Source organism: Diorhabda carinulata, chromosome 2, assembly GCF_026250575.1.
Source record: "Diorhabda carinulata isolate Delta chromosome 2, icDioCari1.1, whole genome shotgun sequence".
In the NCBI taxonomy this organism is placed as follows: Eukaryota; Metazoa; Arthropoda; class Insecta; order Coleoptera; family Chrysomelidae; genus Diorhabda; species Diorhabda carinulata.
Genome location: NC_079461.1, coordinates 34,809,399 through 34,830,815, shown reverse-complemented (window position 1 = coordinate 34,830,815; position 21,417 = coordinate 34,809,399). Strand labels below are relative to the sequence as shown.

General features: G+C 34.2%; 1 protein-coding gene across 7 annotated transcripts in view; it reads left to right on the top strand.

The window, feature by feature from the left end:
- Nucleotides 1-21,417, top strand: part of LOC130903985 (homeotic protein spalt-major-like) — a 156,900-nt gene that overhangs the window by 120,075 nt on the left and 15,408 nt on the right. For 4 of the 7 annotated variants that reach the window (XM_057816463.1, XM_057816462.1, XM_057816460.1 and 1 more), the window contains exons 1-5: nucleotides 12,308-12,389; nucleotides 15,983-16,071; nucleotides 16,228-19,064; nucleotides 19,120-19,399; nucleotides 20,823-20,956. In XM_057816463.1, coding sequence (XP_057672446.1) covers nucleotides 12,310-12,389; nucleotides 15,983-16,071; nucleotides 16,228-19,064; nucleotides 19,120-19,399; nucleotides 20,823-20,956 — 3,420 coding nt within the window. In that variant the 5' untranslated portion in view covers nucleotides 12,308-12,309. Of the gene's footprint in view, nucleotides 1-12,307; nucleotides 12,390-15,982; nucleotides 16,072-16,227; nucleotides 19,065-19,119; nucleotides 19,400-20,822; nucleotides 20,957-21,417 lie in introns of those variants that run through there. The other 3 variants (XM_057816465.1, XM_057816461.1, XM_057816464.1) reach the window with 1 other exon arrangement.

Below are 21,417 nucleotides of genomic sequence, written 5' to 3'. Positions count from 1 at the left end.
GTTTCTTCATTTATCGATTCGATGTTTATGACCTCCTCGTTATCTATTATCTCCCTCCAACGTTCTCAGTGTTCGCCATCTCCTCCAATCATTCTTTTCATAACATTTGGTCAGGTAATCAATCATTGAATAGAATATCGTTTTTATTTTTGCTATTTACTTAATCTAAAACGTGTATTTTCATTCTGTTCGTCCTCTTGTAACTTCTAAACTTCTACTGTAACTTCTATAGTTATTTGTCACTCATGAGACGTGTTGGATCATTCAACAAATCGTGTTTCTTAAAGCCAAGTCTTTTTGTCATCAATGTTCCTGTAAATTTAACAAATTAGACTAGTAGTTTGAACTTAAATTCCACGTGGGATTGAAATCGACCACGTAAACAATATCTGGAGCAAAGAGACACCTCACGTTCTTAAAAAATACCGAATCTACTTGGATGCATTACCTCTAACGAGTTAAAGCACGAAATCAGTAAAGCAGCATTTGTGTTGTCATATCCTGTCTAATTCTATTATTTTTATTATCTATTTTGAAATAATTCGAGCATTAACCATTTAATACCATCTGCTTTAAAGCTGTAGCCATTTAATCTTAACCATAAAATGTGTAGAATGCATCAATTGAAAATAATAACCCACCTATTAATTGGAACAATGACGTCCGATCTAACAAAAGCTTTACCATGCTACGACAATCTATACCCCAATATTGAAAGATATCCCTCATTTAGTCAACGGAATTTATCATTTCACAAAATTCGCCCCCATTTCTAAGAGAATTTTAGGTGATCCTTATTCAGTGGCGGCCACAATCATTGAAAATAATGTTTCTAGACGACGCCATCTAAATGTTGTTCGTTCTGTATTCATTTATATACCGAAAGTTGCGTTTTGAGTGTTCCATGTAGTGAAAGTGACACTGCAAAACACTTCCGGGACGCTCTGGAGTACACAACTTTAATTTAACCTTAAATATGACTTCAATATTGACAATTGAGAGTTGACAGTTTAACTTAGATGGTTTTGTATAACCTCAAATTTTCCTTTATTTGTTTTATCCGAAGTTTTGTCTAAATTAATGATGATGTAAAAGAAAACATTGCAAATATCATTAAGTAAAGCTCCGTCATGTATAAAATGACGGATATTCGTGATTATTGGATCGTTGTGTATTTACCCACTTTAATCTTCGAGCGCCACTGCTTCCATTCGTTAGTTGTTACAGATACCGGTCATCCAGATCTCGACGCGTCGGCAACAGAGCCCGTTTTAAGAATGTCTTTCACACCTTTAAACGATTTGTTAGCGGCGAACTGTCGAACTGTTTTCGACAACGTTAAAGACCGATTTTTCGAGAAACGACTTATGTATATTTTTCGGGAAATGATTGTGAGAGAGAAGTGATGAATTTTTTGATCTCTTCTATTATTAATTGCAAGCTATGGTGGGTCACAGTTAGCAATCGATAGTGAAGAAATAAATTGTTCAGTTACCCTTTGGAATCGCCACTGTTCGTCCTCTATAATACCAATAAATCATCAAATTGCGGGGGAGTAATACGGTTTAATAGATACGACGAATTCGGTCAATTGCACAACTGTCACATAAGAATTGTCAATTATTCGAAGCTCCCCGTCGAATGACATAGATGAGGGTGTCCCTCCCACACATCTGCTTCTTTTAACTTTATTGTCAATGCGTTCTACAAAAATTTCAATGATTAAACATGAGTTAACGGTTTCGGATAGAATTTATAATAGATCCGACAAAATAATGGGCATTTGAATAAACAAATCATATTTTTAGTTTCAATATATTTAAGGGGTAAAAACTATTAGATTATTTTTCAATAAAAATGTTACAATCGACTTCGATATATCTATCGTTCAATTCTATATCATAATATTGTTAAAATACTTCTTGTTGTATATAGATTGGAGCCTAGTGGTAGCTAAGCGTAGGCGGAGGCGTCTTCGTCTACGGCCTCGCACTTAGAGGAGCTTTGCGAGGCAAAATATAATTTTTCCTAATTCTACGCTTCAACTTTATAACAAAGTTTGTTTTTTCTTTTAGTTTTTCTTTCCCATTTTACGAATAACCACTACATGACGCCAATCGAATGAATCAAATTATGAATACAAATTAATTGGAAAACATCTTTCCTTATATTAACATTATTATAAGAAAAACGTTGACCATGCCTCTTGTACAGTTTCCGCAAGAAAGAATTGACAATTATTGAAAAAGTACTTGGCAAAAATACGAGTACTAGGAAAGGTCTGTATGAATTAGGAATTATCTGTTTGGTCGTGTTTGGTATGATTTATTCATACGGTAGATCTTGGAAATAAAGGAAAAGAGGCCTCGCTGTTGCGCCCTCGCCAATTTTATTATTAGAGTCATCCAAAGGTAGCATTTGTCTGCTTCAGAGTGTCCAGTAGAAGCAGTAAATATAAATACGTATTGCCATCATTGTGTAGCTGATTGAATTAATGTTATGGTCAGTCCTTCATAAATATCTGAAGTAACTATTCGATATATCACGTTTCTAGTCCTTTCTTCAACTCTTGGTGTCTCGTTAAAATAGTGAATATAATCCATTATTGTGGTAATGGATTATAATCTTATGAAACTCTTGCATAAATGCTTCATCAAACTCGGTTACCATCATGCGTAGGATCCAGTAATGGATTTACAGTTAAGCCAGTGAGGCCCAGAAGGAAAGACAATCTATTTCAGGAATTGCTGCAACTTCATTAATATTCTTCTCAATCATTGATTAAAACGAATCGCAAACATTATTCCTTTAGCAGATTATGTTCCTTGTACTGACCATTCGTAAAATTTGGTTGAATCATGTCCAGTTGAATGACTTTCTAAGAACTATACAGTTTCTTCAGTACAAGTTGTGCGGATTTATAGACCTTTCGGTTCATTTCTTCAAGACATGAGAGACAGACAATTTTCTGAACATGAAGAAAAACCCATAGCACTATCTGAAGTTCATGGTTATTATGATAACCAAGAATTTTTTTATCTGGTCGAGAAAATTTTCATACAAATGTTTATTGTCTACAATTAACCGGACGTAAAAGCGTCTTAAGTTTTGCCATTAAACTACGAGGGCTGTTTGTTCTTCAACCTCCGATCGCTCCGTGCGGACAGGCGTCAGTCGGCGTTGTGCTACAGTCTCGTAAACACGTCCGGCATTATTGATGTTCCCACCAAGTGTGAATTACGAAGTGTGATTCGTTTTCTACAGGCTGAAGGTCATAGTGCTACAGAAATCCATCGGAGAATGAGTCGTGTGTATGGGGAACACTTCATGAGTGATGGTGTTGTGCGTGAATGGTATCGAAAGATTAAAGATGGCCGTAATGATGAAGGGAGCCAAGGAGGCAAATCTGTCGTTTCAGATGACTTAGTTCAACGAGTTGACAGAATGGTTGAAGAAAACCGCAGATTCACCATTACTGTTTTGTCTTCGGAGCTTCCAGAAGTTTCAAGGTCTGTCCATTGGTGGTAACTCTCTTTGAAGATGGTATTGTCCACAGATATATCAATCTTTTCGGTGATTATGTCGAAAATTGAATCTTTTGATAATAAAATTATTGTTTTATATGATTTTGTCTTTTATTTATAGCGTATCGGAGGTTGAAAAAAAAACGGCTTTCGTAGTTATTGAATATCCTGACGATTTGGAAGAGAAATTAGGTAATGAATGTATTCATTTCCATTATTAACTGTATCGTATTCACGGAATCTTTCAGATGTTTACTGGATTGTGGGTATTGTTCTCGGATTTTTTTTTGAATATTCCGGCTACAAATTGTTCAGGAAATAAAACTTTTTCCATTCTAAAATAAGTAAAAACATATATACTCGCAAGTTACGATTTAATTATCTTGTATTACTGTCTATTGAAGTTCACCTAGTCGGGGCAAAGAACGGGGTCTAGGGCTTGAATCCGTCACTGGTGGGATCTCATAAAATCTTAAACGATCACTTATTTTTTAAATATAAGCGCAGTGAAACTATTTTTAGTGGAGGATGATGAATGTTTTGATTGGCATTCACACAGTATTAATACAATCAGTAGTAGTTGAGTCATGTACTCGGATTCTTTACGTGAACTTTACAGCCACGCATTGATTTATTTTAATCTATATTATAGAGGAGTTCGAGAGTATTCGTGCTTCTCCTACATATTCAAATACCTATTATTTCCAAAGAACAATGTTGGTATAATCAGCTGTGGGTGTACCAACACTAAGTATTACCTTTGCATGTTATAAATCGAGATAATTCTGCACGCGTTTGCCCTCAACACTATTTTAAATACTCAATTTTTCGCTTTTAAATTCCCGAGAAAATTCGAATATATGAAGAAATATTTCAGTTTGAATAACCATTCAGGAAGTCGTGATGAAGATGACATAAAAAACTTTAATATTTGCGTGGTATTGCTCATAATTTATAACTTTGATCAATTTTGACAACTTTGTGCATTCTATTAACTTAAGGATCATTCTAATTGTCGAAATTTTTGTTAGATTATTATTTATCATGAAAAATGAGATAAATAACTTTCCAACTGGTTTTCGTTTTCCATTATTCTGTAGTCTTATAGAGACGCTAATTTGAACAGCCGCTAAATTTATCTTCATAAGAGCGACAATTCGAATATTTCATTCAGACAAACCGAAAAAAACAACAACATGATATGTAGATTAAAATCTTTCCCTCAAAACTGTTCCTACGTTCATAAGAAAACTCTATTTATAAACTAAACGACGAGAAAATGAGAAGTCGAGGTAATTTAAAAAGTAGTGCTTAAACGACTAAATTTTTACTAGAAATGGGATCATATATATGTGTGTGTATGTTTATCGAGAGGGGTGGTTTGACAGACAAATGGTCTAGAACGAGCACGAGCCGAAAGATCTGCTTCCGTTTCCATAAAGCTGAAAACAGCCTGTTGTCACATGTGACTTTATGATGATTAACAGTGGCGGGGCTTCACCCAGTTATCACATCAATAATTTTTATACAAAAATACCCATAAAAAATGATAACTACGTTACATACACAGTAGAAAAAACTCTTGCGATACAGAATGTAGCCTCAGAAAACGATACGTTTTGTAAAATCCTTATGTTACCATCATACTTAACTTCTTTTCAACATTTGAAGATACTAGTTAAAGCTGTTCCTAATTGCTTGTTTATGAGAATCACCTGGCCTTGTAATGAGTTCAAGCTTCTTATTCTTATTAGCAGCAGCTTCATTCCTGGTACTATATACTGATATTGCTAGGGCAAAATCATAGTTTTATCTAGTATATAGTCTTATAGCACCAGCTCTTTCACATGAGATGAGAAAATTTATATTGGAAAGTTTGAAATGCCTTCGATCGGCAGTGATATTTTTTAGCCATAACCTAGCAGCTGTGGCAGTTTATTTGATGACTGAACTGTTTGGAAATTCAATATTATCAAACTACTACTACTCTTTGCGACAGGTTCTTTGTCTAACAACTGATTTTCATTATGTGTGAGCTGGTGCATTGTCTTGATTAAACAACAAGTTTCTTCTTAGCCAAATTCAGTCGTTTTTGCTTGATGTCTTCGTTCAAACGTTTGCATAATACTCGTCGTTGATATTTTACCCTTTTTCAAGATCAATCAATAAAAATTATTCCAAACGAATCACAAAAAACCGACGCCATGACTTTCCCTTCGAATGGAACGGTATTTGCCTTCTTGGTTCTTTCTTTTCAGTCCATTGTATTGATTGTTTTTGTTTCGGGTGTGAAGTGATGGACCCACGTTCACTATTGATGGCTGTCAAACAAATACTAAACAACGTGGCATCTTCAAACTTGAAGCAAACGTTGTATAGATTGTGTGCTTTCTAAGTGGCAATTGCTGCCATCTCTAGATCAGGCTTAGTACTTTTGGGATTATCTTCGTAAAAGGTTTTCTCGTTAAATATGTAGGTATATTAATAAAATGAAGACTCTGAATTGTAGAAACTATTAAACTAGTTACTAATTGATTAATTTTTGAATCAAATTATATTTTAATATTAATTAAGTATATAAAAATCATCTACCAATTCGTAATTGTTTAATTTATCGCCCCGCCTCTGGATTAACTTTTTGGAAAATATTTAAAATACGCTTCCGCAGATACATAACCCTGCTATTATTACAAAAAGGGGAAGTAGAGCTTTTTAGGTGTTATTTCACCCCATCTACAGCACGCGACAGAAAATTACTATTTTTTTGTTTATTAAATATATCCGTATTCGTTTGATGAGACACAGAAGATGCTAAATTTATAAATTTATGGAAAAAAAATATATTAAAACGGCAGGAAGTTTTGAGACGGAGTTTATGTAGGGTTTCAATATCGTGTTTCTTATTATTGCATTGAAGCCCTTTCTCTGTCGGTCGTTATTTAATTTCATGCAGGGGCGGAAATCAAATGACGGGTGAATGCTTTAAACATGTGTATGATCGATTAATATGTAGATAATATATCATTCAAGTTTTTGTATAATTCTCAATTTAAACACAAAAAGTATTTTTTTACGTTTGAGATCATACACAATGTACTGTCGCACAGTTTACCTCGTATAGTGGAAAACAATATTTGGATTTGAGGTCTACTTCATCAGAAAATAAGAAAGAAAAAACTATCATAGAAAACTGGATAAAGACGCTCCAATTCAATCAACTTTTCCTCTTAATCCGTTGGAAAACTTGCACAGTTTCTGCGCCTCGGCAACAAGTACGAAGCAGTCCATTTTCAGACTGCATTGCTCTGCCCTGCGCAGCAATTAGCGCGCGCTCTAGTGAAAATATAAGTTGCAGAAACTACTCTGTGCTGCGCTGGTATGACTGCGTCTTAATATACTGGTGTCCTTAACGATTAACGAATTTTTTGGGCCTTTCCATAGATGTTTCATAGGATTTATGTTTGGATTAGTTGATGGCAATCCTGGAAAAGGAATTTTGACAATATTCACATAAAAAATAACATTTAGTAATAAGAATTGTCATCAACAAATCTGCGACTCATTTAATTAACTTAATTTCTACTGATATGGTATTATCACAGATGTATGTCCAGGTTTAGATGTAGTATAGCTCTACAACGCAAATGATATAAGTTAAAATTACAATTTTAATAATTAAACAATTATATTATATTCAGAAGTTTTAGAATTAGGCTCCATTAATATGCGATTATTACCATCAAACTCGACGAAACTTTGATTTCTCATATACCAAAATATTCCTTTGGAATCAATAATTCTTAATAACACATATTTCTCTTATAATAATTAAAATTACCAACAAATCTTTGGAATACCAATGGGGTCTTCAATTTTGGACTTTATTTAAGAATATCTGTGTCGTCCTTCAATTAAAAAGAATGTAGATGATGTAATTGCAGCTTAAAAATTTCCCCTTTGCTTAGCCGGAATCCTCTATATTGAACTTTAAAGTTAAATCTAATTGCGTCACTAAATAGAGTTGACATAATTTGAAATATAATCTCTAATGACTAATAGTTTTTTACTTTTTCTTTTGGTACTGTTTACTTGATTTTTACGTAAAAATAATCCACCTTACCCGCCTGATATGGTTATATGTGATTCGATAAGATGATTGCTTCAAGTTTTTTATAAAATTTCATCCTTTCAGTGAATATACAAAAAATAATTTTCCTGAAAAGATTCACCAACGTACAATGTGCATTTTTAAAACAAATAGCCACCTTGCAAAGAAAAATATCTAGACAAAGGGGTCTAGGAAAAAAAACAAAAATCTTGACTTGAAAACCTAAGAATCCGCTGCAGTACAACAACCCCCCGAACTCTTTCGCATCGGTGCTGACAGACTAGTAAGAAATAAGTTTTTGGAGGCGCTGGTCAGTTTTGTCTGGAGGTTTTTCCGAGTTTTATATCGATTTACTGTACTTCTTAAACAAAACGTTGCCTCTACAACATTATTTGTATAGATGTAGATTTTTTTAATAACTACTACAAACGATTGACTTATTTTTTTGTTATAAGACAATTTCTGTTGTAGTAGCGTGAAGGATGTCTTCTTCTGGTTAAATTAAGCAAATGCTTCTCTATGGCTTCAAAGTCCATCGCTGTCACAGTTGTTTTGTTGAATAAATTGCATTTTGTACGTTTTATTCATCACAAATCTGTAAAGCATTATCTAGTTTTAGATTCCACTATTAGTTTCAAATCAACTACAATAAATTAGAATACGCCAAGTGCGATGGAATGATTTTTAGAGAAATGAAAACAACTGCAATGTAAATCTTGTATCATTTATAAACCGCGTGTTATATAAATATCGTGAAAGTGAACTGCCAAGTTGTTTACTGTGAACTTTTACTTCTATTGTAAATACAAATCTTATTTATGATTAAATTTAGAACTGAACTTCATATCTCTTCATTCTAATTATGGAGGATACGTGTTGAACAAAACAGAATCATGTTTAATATAAAAATGTTTAATTATACATAGAATGTGTAGAAAATGTTTAGTAAATCACAAACATGTTACAAGATTTATTAAGGGGTCGTCCATAAATCATGGTTTTTTGCCCATTCCTTCATCCTTGTAATAGCTGGTCACATTTGTGAGACTCCACCCTCCCTAGTGTGAAATCACATGTTTTGTAAACTTACAGCGGTTCCGAAATCAATTTTTAAATGATTTTTTAATAAAATTAACAACAAATCATGGACCCATATAGGATTTTGCGATGGACCCAGTATAGGTCCAAATTTGGACCCAGTATGTACAAATCTGGCCCTAGCTTGGAAGCCATTATTGACCCAGACTTGAGGGGAATCTGGGATGATAACAATATCCTTCGCTTCGTTTGAAAATCTGGACCAGGCTTTAAACATATAAAGAAATTATACTACTTTTAATATTGAGATGTCTATTATGGATAAGATAATACAACAAAACTTTATATAGTTAATCAAAGTTCTGCCAAGCCTGGTTGACTATAGGATGGTCGAGTTTGGGAGTTTAAGTCTGGGAGTTCCTACATGGGGACTTGGAATCCATTCCTTTAAATTATTTATAACTTGCATACTAGTCACTTTGTTTTCTTTTGAGTTGTGTCAACATATTTTCCATCCAACCATACATCATCATCATCGTCATCATCCACACAAAGAAGTTTTCAGGCACGTCTAGCAGCAAGAAACTTCGCGATAAGTCAAATTTATTAACCCTCATATCAGTACAAGTGAAATTACGCAAATTATATCATAATTAGAATTAGTAATTATTGGTAACATTGTAAACTTTTTAAAGACGTTGCCAAATTAGTAGTTTGTATTTTATTTAGATATATTATTATTAAAACCACTGGACTCACTTATATAATAATATTTTTAGTTTAAGATTTATGAATTCAATCAAATTTAATCACAATACTTCAAAATTAGCACCATATTATCCAGATTTTAATCTCACTGACTTGTTGTACAAAACTTTTCGTTACGAATAAATCATCATGAGTATATTAAAATCTTGTATAAAGACATTTTTTATCTATGATTATTTTGAGCTCTAATTGTGACACTACAGCGCGATAAACCTTAACGAAGTTCAGTAATCTAGTCCTTGGAGCTAAGCGAAAAGACCTCCTTGTATCACCTACAGAACTAGGGGGAGAAAAAGGAGACAAAGCACCAACAACGATGAGGTTTGCGTACTCACCCCAATTATTTTAAAAGCTCATTCACTAAGAGTATTTATACATATAAAACGATTATTTTGTTATATTTAAAACGGTTCTGTGGGAATATTTCGTTTCTAACTGGCAACTGGTAGAATTCCAAATAACTAACCAAATGAACTTGAGTAGTAAAAGCAAAAGAATCGATTGTAAGTACTAAAAATACTCACTCGTCAAAGGTTAATCATTTCAAACTCGTTAACTGAATAGTAGTAGTTAGTATGTAACCTATTTACCTTATTAATCTCATTACAAACAATTTATCCTTTGCTACGTTTCGAATTGGAGCTATATTTAATAAAAGATAAGAAATTATACAGTTCGTCCATAAAGTGAGACATAATTTAATAGTTTTCATATGGCTACACAGCAACGACAATGACAATGTCTTCTTGTCATTTCTTTGCTTAATAGAGTTAACAGTCTCAAATAAATTGATATTAACAAGAAAATTGAAAGTAAAACAGTATATTAAGAGGCGAATATGATGCTCTAAAAAAGTACAAATAGCCTTCATTATTTTTCGCCATTTTATAGATAATATTATCAAACTCAGCTGTGGTAAACTCCCTCTAAGTAAATTGGTTAAGTTTAAGATTAGATTTAGCTTTTCTGCTAACTTAGTTTTCGAATGCTTCTCCGTTCCAGTAGTATGAAGCCTTGTTTACAAATTCAGATCCTTTGGACAACACCTACATGATGTTCTCCAGCTTTTCTAAGCCTTATAGTAAAATTTTCAATAACTGACACCGCCAATACTATAATTAAATTCGGTAGAATTAGCAATTTGTCAGATTTGAGGACCCTTTTCGAAATAAGGATAATCTTGGCCCTCAATTTTTATCAGTTAATCAAAACAAACTTTTTACCGGGTATTGAGGATTTGTCTGAAGAAATGTACATCAGTTCTAGTGAACTAGTACCTTTGGACGAGTTTTTCTCAAAGGCTTACATAACTTAAACTAACCTAAAGGATTTAAAAACTCTAGATTGTAATTTTTGGATTTTCCAACTTTACAAAGTAGATTGGGTATTTAATTACTGGTAATACTCTTAATGAATCATTCTCGAGTTGTATTATGTACTTGAACTACCTTTTCGTTTACCTGAAATATCACAATCCCGAGTTGGCGCATCCATCCGCATATAATCCATGAAATTCAAGCGATTAGCCGAGTAAACAGCTTCTTGTAGTACCAAAAGATGTTTGTTTTATTAGATGCTTTGTTATTTATGATCAAAAATGGAAAATCAGTAATAAGACAGAAGACAATTAACAGAACCGGTCGCAAAAAGAGTCAATTCAAGCGGAATGTCTTGTATGTCTTCTGGAATTATATACTTAGGTTTAGTGTTCTATCTATCGTTCTAAATTTTCGATCTTTCCGAGCCGACCACATCCAGCATTTGAATTTTAATGCATACAAGATGTTAAAAATGTAGTGCGACAATTTTTTTTTCCATCCAATCTCAAAGAACGGTTTTACCAAGATCTTAAAGAACTCGCTGACATTATTTATAAGAATTATCTGTAATATTATCGAAACCATTCTAGATTGTCGATCTTTCCGAGCCGACCACATCCAGCATTTGAATTTTAATGTATACAAGATGTTAAAAATGTAGTGCGACAATTTTTTTTTCCATCTAAGCTCAAAGAACGGTTTTACCAAGATCTTAAAGAACTCGCTGACATTATTTATAAGAATTATCTGTAATATTATCGAAACCATTCTAGATTGTCGATCTTTCCGAGCCGACCACATCCAGCATTTGAATTTTAATGCATACAAGATGTTAAAAATGTAGTGCGACAATTTTTTTTTCCATCCAATCTCAAAGAACGGTTTTACCAAGATCTTAAAGAACTCGCTGACATTATTTATAAGAATTATCTGTAATATTATCAAAACCATTCTAGATTGTCGATCTTTCCGAGCCGACCACATCCAGCATTTGAATTTTAATGTATACAAGATGATAAAAATGTAGTGCGACAATTTTTTGCGTCCCAATTCAAAGAACGGTTTTACCAAGATTGCAAAGAACTCGCTGACATTATTTATAAGAATTCTGTATATTATATTATCGAAATTCCGTATTGATATCAGTATTAATATATTGTCTATATTCTTTTTTAGTTTGACAGAATGTAATTAGTGTTTTTTAGCCGTTGTTGTTATAAACATATTCATAATACTAATGGAACAAAGATACTATTCAAACCTGTCAAACTCTTTATGCGATATGGATATGGAAACCTGGGCGGACCTGAAAAGGCGGGGATTATAGCTATGCAACAAGTGTGTTTTATTTATGAATACATGACACCGCCCAACTTGTCATAACCGAGTCCCTGGCTGGTTCTCCGCAAGCAGTTCATCATCTCTCGCGCTTGCTCCTTATACCCCCTAATATCTGACGTCCCCACTACTTTCATATCTCATTTAATAATATCTGGACCTATACTAATCGAGGTTGCCTCCCGCCGCCGCTGCCGGTTAATATTCAGTCGTTATGTGTTCGTTTGAGCAGACGTTGCAACTGTTGAGACTCCAGTCTCAGATGATTCATGTTTTCACACAATCACACAAACGGTATTATTTAACGATATTGTGAAAATTTATTAACGACAAATGTATTTATCGATTTATGATTAATATAGTCATTCGAAATATATATTTTCAAATTTATATTTGGTAGTGTTGTTGTTTTGATTACTGTGTTAGTGGAATACGTAGTTTTGTGAGTGTTTATATTTTAGATTCAGAGGTGGAAGAAATCTTTGGTATTGGAATTGGTAATTTTATACTTTCGCTCTAGAAAATCGAAAAATCATCCGATTTCGATTATTTTTTTCATAATATTTTCGTTTTTACGGCGGATTTATGATAAAAAATATGGGAAATTCCTCACCTGGAGATTTCATATAGTTTTAAGACTTTAAATGTGATCAGAACAACATTTTTTCACATATAACCGTTCATAACTTTTTACCAACGCATTTTATTGATTTTTTTTGTTAATTCACACAAGAAACGATCATTTTGGAAAAAAGAATTGAGGTAAATTGAAATGTCGGCTTTTCAAATGCCCCTTGCCCCACTTCCAATTCTTTTTAACAGTCCACCTTAGTAAGATACCATTTTTTTAATGGTAAAAAATTTCAATTTTGATTTTAACAATTTTTTGTTTTCATATAACTTAATAACTTAATAAAAAAGATTATATTTGAGAAATTGATACTATTTTTAATTGTAAAAACATGATAAATCAACATTTTTGCATAAATTTTTTTTCAATTTGTTCGTTTTTTTGTGTAGATTATTAAAAAAAATAAAAAAATTTTATTCGATTATTTACAAAAAAGTTATCAACAATTATCCGTCAATGAGTGCATTTTCATGAAAATTTAAATCCCTTAAACCAATATAAGTTTTAATTTTTTTTTATTCCCATAATTTTTCCCGTGAATCCGCCGTAAAAACGAATATTTAGAAAAATTAATTTTTCAATTTTCTACAGCCGAAAGAAAGAAAATTACTCTTCTATTTATCGAGTTAGATCAATTTTTAACGCAGTTTTTTATTTTTTTCTTCATTTTTTTAATAAATTAATAGATGAAACACTCTTTTAAATAAATCTGTTCCAGTAGGCCCAATATCTATAAAAATCGATTCGATTGTATATTTGAGAGAAACTTTACGTATTAAAATTTTGTTTCAATTTCATCACATGTTTTAAACTCAAATTTTTGATCAGGAGAAACCTAAAAAACCGATATAAGAAATAAGAAACTCGTTCTTGTCAATATAGTTGATCAAACTTACCATACGACATAATCTTCAAGCAATTTAATAGAAAATTATTCTAACAGAGGGGTGAATAAATTTTTACTACCCCTCCATTTCTACTACTACTAGCAGGAATTTAAATAACTGAAAAAAACTATACAAATAATACTACTCGCACATTCAGTAAAATAAGTAGTTACTTAATTACGAGGTGTGGTCAAAAAATACGTTAAATTATTTCAATAAATTTCAGTCATGCGGCAGAATAATAAGTCTTTGTAAACTTGTCAAAACAATTCAAATACTATATTAAATACAATATTGAAGTCTTTTAATTTCTGTATTTGGTTATAGAACATTAATTTTTATCCATTGATTTAAATTCAATGGATAAAAAGCTTCCACCATATCCCAGATACTATCCTAGAGATTTTTGTAGAAAGCTTCGTCTTTTATTATATTCTACGCAACTCTACAACTTTACCTTGTTCTAAAAACTTGAATGCTGCAAGATTAAGTCTTATTTTACAATATATTTTTGTGAATATTATTTTTTTTTTCATTTCTATGTCAGAAAAGTAGTTTAAGGACTTAAAAGGTATTACGGGTATCGTGTGACGTGAACTGAAAGATACACTTATATTGAGTCGCAAATAAACTGATTTCCTTTCTCAAATTGTTCAATATTCACGTTTGATAACCTACATAGCGAAACCGACAAACCAGAACATATTCAAACATGAGTAGGTATATAAGACATAATAATTGAAGTAAAACCACCTATTTTATGTTAGAAACAGTATTTTCCATCCTATAGTTTGCGCGAAACACAAAAAATAATAACGATAAGATCAGTTTTGATATTTGTATCTTAAAGAACATATGTAGATATGTCAATCAATGTCGAATTTCCAGAAGGTATTGTTGGTATTGCAGAGTGATTGGTAATATATAAACAAACCACCCTGGTACCTTCCAAGAGGAAATTATAACCATTGGAAGATGGACGAACTATTTGGAATCACGTTCAATCACAATCATCTCAAAACTAATCAAATTGGTCAAGGAATTTCTTAGTGACTGTCCAATTTATGAATCATTACTTTTAGTACATTTTTGCTTTTCAATTCTTTCAAATACTCAACTTCGAGGAAAGCTTGGGATCGTTGTCATGCTGGAAGATAAATTTTTTGCTGATCAGGCGAAGACCAAAACGTATCACATTTCTCTCCAATATTTCCCAGGTCTCCAGTCGTATTTCCTCCAAAACATCCTCAAACCATCACCAAGCCTAGACTGTGCTCTACAGTCGGGATCAGTTTCTCTCCTTTTACTGAGATGCTACCTCTGGGCTCGCGAGTTATTGATCAAGTTTATTTATCAATACAATCTTCAGCAGTTATGGATTTTCGATACCTTCCTGCACATTTTCTATCGCCAAAGCTCCTGGTGGTTATTTGTTTTATCAAGTTGTAGCTCACGGGGTATTTTAAATATTACTTTTGCCTAGAATATGAAGACTTGCGATTGATGCACGAGTTTCAACCGATAGTTCCTTGGTTTTACCCATTTTGAAACTTACAAGTTTGAATTAGTGAGAACGAAAACAAAACGCATACGAAATTAACAAAAAGCATAAATCTCAGCACCTTATTGATAACTGGGACTAAACTACAATCATAAACCCTTAATAAATAATCCATAGTTGAAAAATTCTGAAAGTATTTGCAAGTTTTAACTTGTCGCATTCACCGACTAAACGAAAACATGGCGATGAATGGATTATGGGGTGAGGAAAAACTTTTGATCGGTAGTGTAGGTTAAAGAGTATTGTGGGTTAATTTTTTACCTTTTTTTTCACTTAATTCGTTTCATTTTCTAAATAACTATCTCAAAACTACAACCTCCTTCTCCTGATTCGATTCCTTACAATCTCTTCTTATCATTTTACTTTTGTTCAACATATTCTTTCTTCATATGTACACAAAGATGATCTTTGTATCTTGGTCATCTTAGAACTTTTACGAAGACTTTGACCAAATTCTTTTAGATTTTTATATCAAACTTTCGTTCGTTTCAATTAAACCAAACATTTTATAAGAAATTTGAACGAATTGAAGAAAGAAAACTGCCCAGGCATCATGATTTTATGATTAGTTGTCTCTACAATTTATCTTTGTAATATACAGAAGAGATTGAATTAAAAAGAAGCCCAAATCAAAGTTAAAATAATAAGTAAGATCCAGGCGAATATAAAACAGAAAGGAAAGGAAAAGACGACAGACAAGAAAATGAAACGTTTAAAATGTACTTACATGTATTATATTTGTCGTTAATAATTTTCCTCAAAAATCGAAATTTTTAAAGAAACACAGACTAACTAATATAAATTTCAGGATTGATAATGAAGAATTAGATGCCGTATTTAATAATTATATAAACTTGATAAACTTTTATCACCTCAACAATGATGGTTTGGCTGAAGGTAAATTTATTTGACTTAAACAACTTAAATAATTTATACAAACAAATTTGTCAAAACTATGAAATCTTTTATATGCCAGTATCTGTAACTAAATTCACCAGAAGTTTTAATGATTCCAATATGTGACTTTTGACTATATAATTTTTTTCGTTTCAGCCGAACCCGTTGCTCCCGAAGAACTACCTGAAGTACTAATGTGTCAACGATGCCAGGAACAATTCACAGATGTACAAGAATATTTAACACACAAAGAAGAGTGCGACAAAAAAGCTATAAAACACGATGACCCAGCTCATTCAGATCCGGAAGATATGGTGGTATCAGAAGACGACGATGACGATGAAGAAACGGGTAATAAAGGTATAGAAAAGATGCGGAGAAATCGACAAGACGCCGCTAATAATAATAGCGTCGAAGAACATTCTCCGGATGCCGAAAGTCAAAGATTAGGTTTCCCGTTTCCTCTATCGGCGGCACCAGGTCATGTGACGTTGGAAGCTTTGCAGAATACCAAAGTAGCCGTAGCTCAATTCGCGGCAACGGCTATGGCAAACAACGCCGATAACGAAGCAGCATTACAAGAATTAGCTGTTCTACAATCGACTTTATTCACCTTACAACACCAACAAGTATTACAGCTACAGCTTATCAATCAACTCCAACATCAGCTTCAAATAGATAGAACCAAAGGAGATGAAGAAGAAACAGCTGCCACTTCACCTTCGGCATCCGAAAATGTTGATGAAAGTGAACAAAATCAATCGGGATGTTCACCACCACCTCAAGCTTTACCTACATCTCGCGAACCGACTCCAGCTTCCCTACCTCCAGTTATGCCGCCTAACGTGCAACCTTCACCAGCTGCCGAACCTCCATCGCCGGAAGTTTCGGTTCCATCGTCGATGGCTCAGCAAATTCAACCTCCGATGTGTTCGATATCTTCGTCATTAGCGTCCACAATTATAACGCATAACGATGAACAAATATTAGAAGAACCGAATACGTTGGAAATGTTGCAAAAACGAGCTCAAGAAGTATTAGATAATGCCAGCCAAGGTTTATTAGCTACCAATTTAGCAGACGAATTAGCATTTAGAAGGAGTAAGGGATCTATGTCGCCGTATGAATCGAAAGGTAGAAACGAACCGTTCTTCAAACACCGTTGTAGATATTGTGGTAAAGTGTTCGGTTCCGATTCGGCCCTTCAAATACATATCCGCTCGCATACCGGTGAACGCCCTTACAAATGTAACGTATGTGGAAGTCGTTTCACTACTAAAGGCAATTTGAAAGTGCATTTTCAAAGACACAGTCAAAAATTTCCGCATATCAAAATGAATCCTAATCCCGTACCCGAACATCTTGATAAATATCATCCACCTTTATTAGCACAGCTAGGACAACAATCTTCTTTATCTCCCGGAGGACCGCCGCATCATCCTCACCTTGGATTTCCGACAGGTCCTCATTTCCCGCCAACTTCATTACCATTATTCAGACCTCAAGTTCCACAACCTACCGACGTAGTAGTCGGAAATCAAATCCCACCTTCGCCTCATAGACTTTTAGATCATCCACCAAGATTATTTCCACCTCACCCGTTGTTTTTAAAAAGAGAAGAACAGGAAACGCCCGCCGATTTAAGCAAACCTCCACGATCTCCATCGCCCGTAGAAGATAAAATGCATTCGCCAGAACGAGAAGATAAGAGAGAAAAAGATTCCGTAGAAGAAACCAAACCCGTACTTAATACTCACTCACAAATAATAACACCGAAACAAGAAACGAATTTAACCGACAATGAAAACGAACACGAACCGTATTCGTCTTCATTACATTACGACGATTGTAGTAATAGTAGCAAATATTCTAACGAAGATCTTTTAGAACCGAGAAGTCCACCGGGAGGTGAACCGAACGAAAACGTTCAAGACGAACCAGAAAATTTATCGAGCAGAAATAATTCCATAACTGGTCCATTAAGCATATCAACCGGACAAAGATTACCGGCGAATTTTTCTTTCGGTAATACAAGTTCACCACCGAGCAGTACCTCTTCAGGAAGTCTAGGACATTTCCCTATCAATTATTTACCAGATATCACCAAGGATCCATCCATTTACACGAATCTATTACCCAGACCGGGTAGTAACGACAACTCGTGGGAGAGTTTGATCGAAGTTACGAAAACTTCGGAAACCAGTAAATTACAACAACTAGTAGATAATATAGAACACAAATTATCAGATCCTAATCAATGTGTGATATGTCATCGAGTATTATCCTGCAAAAGCGCTCTCCAGATGCACTACAGGACACACACGGGCGAACGCCCTTTCAGGTGCAAAATTTGTGGACGAGCTTTCACGACCAAAGGTAATCTGAAGACTCACATGGGTGTTCATCGTGCTAAACCTCCGATGAGAGTATTGCATCAATGTCCCGTTTGCCATAAAAAATTCACGAACGCTTTGGTGCTTCAACAACATATCCGCCTCCACACTGGAGAACCGACAGATCTCACTCCAGAACAAATCCAAGCAGCCGAAATCAAAGATTTTCCTTCCCCTGGTGGGTTTCCGGGCCTTCCGAATTCCATACATCCATTCCTTAATCAAGGTTTTGCCGCTCCGGGACTTTCCCCGTTAGGCCATTCCGGTATGCCTCTCAATATGCGATGTGACCGAGATATCAAATCTGAGCATGGTAGTATGGACGATGATGAAGATGACGACGACGACGATGCGATGAGTACGTGCGATAATCCTCAAATACCTCCGTTTTCCTCATCGCCTTCGGATGTTCAAAATGTCGGAATGCCGGCGTCGCAATTTTCTGGAAGTGGGCTCAGTTGTTCAGCGGAAGATTTGTGCTCTAATAGAACGACTACGCCACCTCCGCTTCAAAACGGCGATAAATCTCCAAGTCAATCCGGAGTTACTAGTCCCGGAAGTGCCGATTTACGATCTTCTCCTAATAATACGTCCGTCCAGGTTAGTTGATTCCATTTTTTGAAAGTATCGTTTTTATTCGAAATATTCTGTTTAGATTCCACGTCCTCCGTCTTCACAACAAGCCAGTAGTCCGGCACCATCTGACAATTCTATAGGTGCTCTTGATTTAACACCGAGGAATCAACCTCCGATTACGAGTCCCGGACCACTAACACCCAGTGGTGCTCCTTCGATGTTTCCTTCGTTTGGGCTTTTACCTTCTGGCGGTCAATCACCGTTGATGTCATCGGCATTATCATCACTTACATCGTCAGTTCTAACGTCGACGTCGTTCAGTCCTTTGAGGTTAGCTGTCGGACCTATCGGAGCGTTAGGTGAGTAATTTTTGATTTGACTTGTAAATAAAAATTGTGGCGACGCAAAATGAAAATATCTTTTGTGTGTAAACAAAACATCAAAATATTTTTGACGAACAACGTGTCTCTCGCATCTGTTTAAGAAGTCACGGGTTTAATGAAAGTATTTTTGGATTTTTAAAACATTTAAATGGTTCCACTTTTTCCGTAAAATCATGTCACTAGCCAGCAAACATTCTCATAAAATATTCTACCTCGAAATAAACCGTTAGGTAAATGGTTGGCGTTATTAATTTTTATAGCCGCACCATTTCAAACAACAATTTTTATCTTCAAGTTGAGTCGTTGTTAATAATTTTGGATGTAAACAATTGTGAGAAGAGGAGAATTCAGTTTCAAAAATATACATTTTTCCCAAACAAAATTTATTATAGTTTCTATAGAAATATTTTTAATCCCTGTTAGAGGAACTTCTATATTTTTTATTTTTCTATGGTGAACTATAAGACAGTTTTTTTTTCCCAAAACCCAAAGCAAATTTTATCACACTCTCAATTGAACGGCTGATCTGGTAGCCACTAACCACACTCAATCATTTGAAAAATATCTTGTTTTCTGAGCAGTTCATCCTCAGATTCCTTCCTTATGACAAAACAAACCTTAAGGTTTTTATTTCACCAAGCAACGACTTCCCCCGAAACATCTTCTTTCCTCTTCTTCCTTGTTAATAACCACTTTTCTTGAAACCGAAGAGGAACAAGCATTTTTCCAACTTTTTGCTACTACCATAGCCCCCTAGAATTCCTTGACGATTTGACTCAAGGTTTTCGCAGTTTTTTCGTAACCTAGTAAACAACTCAATGTGGAAGGTGAAATAGTCGATAAATATGAACATCTGATTAAATTAAATCCGTAAAATAGTGTTTAGACATAACGATTCGAATCGAGAAAACCCGACCTGGAGAACACGAAAGTCCTAAGTATTCTAAATCCTCTTAGCGTAGAAGCTTCAACCCCAAACGCATTTTGACTAAAATCCATCGTAAGGTGCTACAAATATTATGGACAGAAATAAAAGAATGGAGAAAGAAGTAGGGATCTTTCATATAGTGGAAACTTGAATATCTTGACCACATCATGAATATGAATTTCTATAGTTTATATTCCAGGGAAAAATTGTGGTTCAAAGATATGCTAAAAGGAGAATAATTTATTGAATTAGGAACCTGTGAAAGTGGTTTAACGTCAAATTATCTGACATATTTAGAGCCCCAGCTCAGCTTAATCTAAATGGGGCACCTCTACCCGTATAGTCTTGAGTAATAGTTTGTTATTTTTCACATTGACTTTAAATGTACTATACGAAAACGGTTTTATTTTTATCAATGTCGATTTTTAATATTTAATAAACGTGAGTAATAATTTTCGGTTTCGATTTCAGGACGTGGGAACACAACCTGTAACTTATGCTTCAAGACTTTCGCTTGTAACTCTGCACTTGAAATCCACTACAGAAGCCATACCAAAGAAAGACCCTTTAAATGCACCGTTTGTGAAAGAGGATTCTCGACAAAGGTAAGCGTTTATCTACTTAGAAGTATTAGTGAAATATCCAAATTGAGCACATAACACGAAACGTTTAACAAAAAAAAAATACTATAAAACGTAGATCTAATCACAATATAAAGGATAGTTGTGGCGATTCAATTCACGCCGTGGAGAGGTTTTGATCCTCGTGGAATCAAGTAGATTTTCATAAATATCCTCCAACAGAATGGAAACTATAGATTTCAAAAACAAAGAGGAATGTAGGATGAAGAAACAGAGAAAAAACAATCGGAAATTCTTGAATTCTAGCAATATTATGGTTTGACATAGCAAAATATGTCAACACCAAGGTTTTAATGGTGACTCTGTCCAACAGGTGGCGATTCCCACTAAAATGATGTCATACAAATGCATTGAAACAACAGTTTGGATAGAAAAAGGGAATAATAGACTGTTTTTTTTTTATTTTAAGGCTGGATTTTCCCACT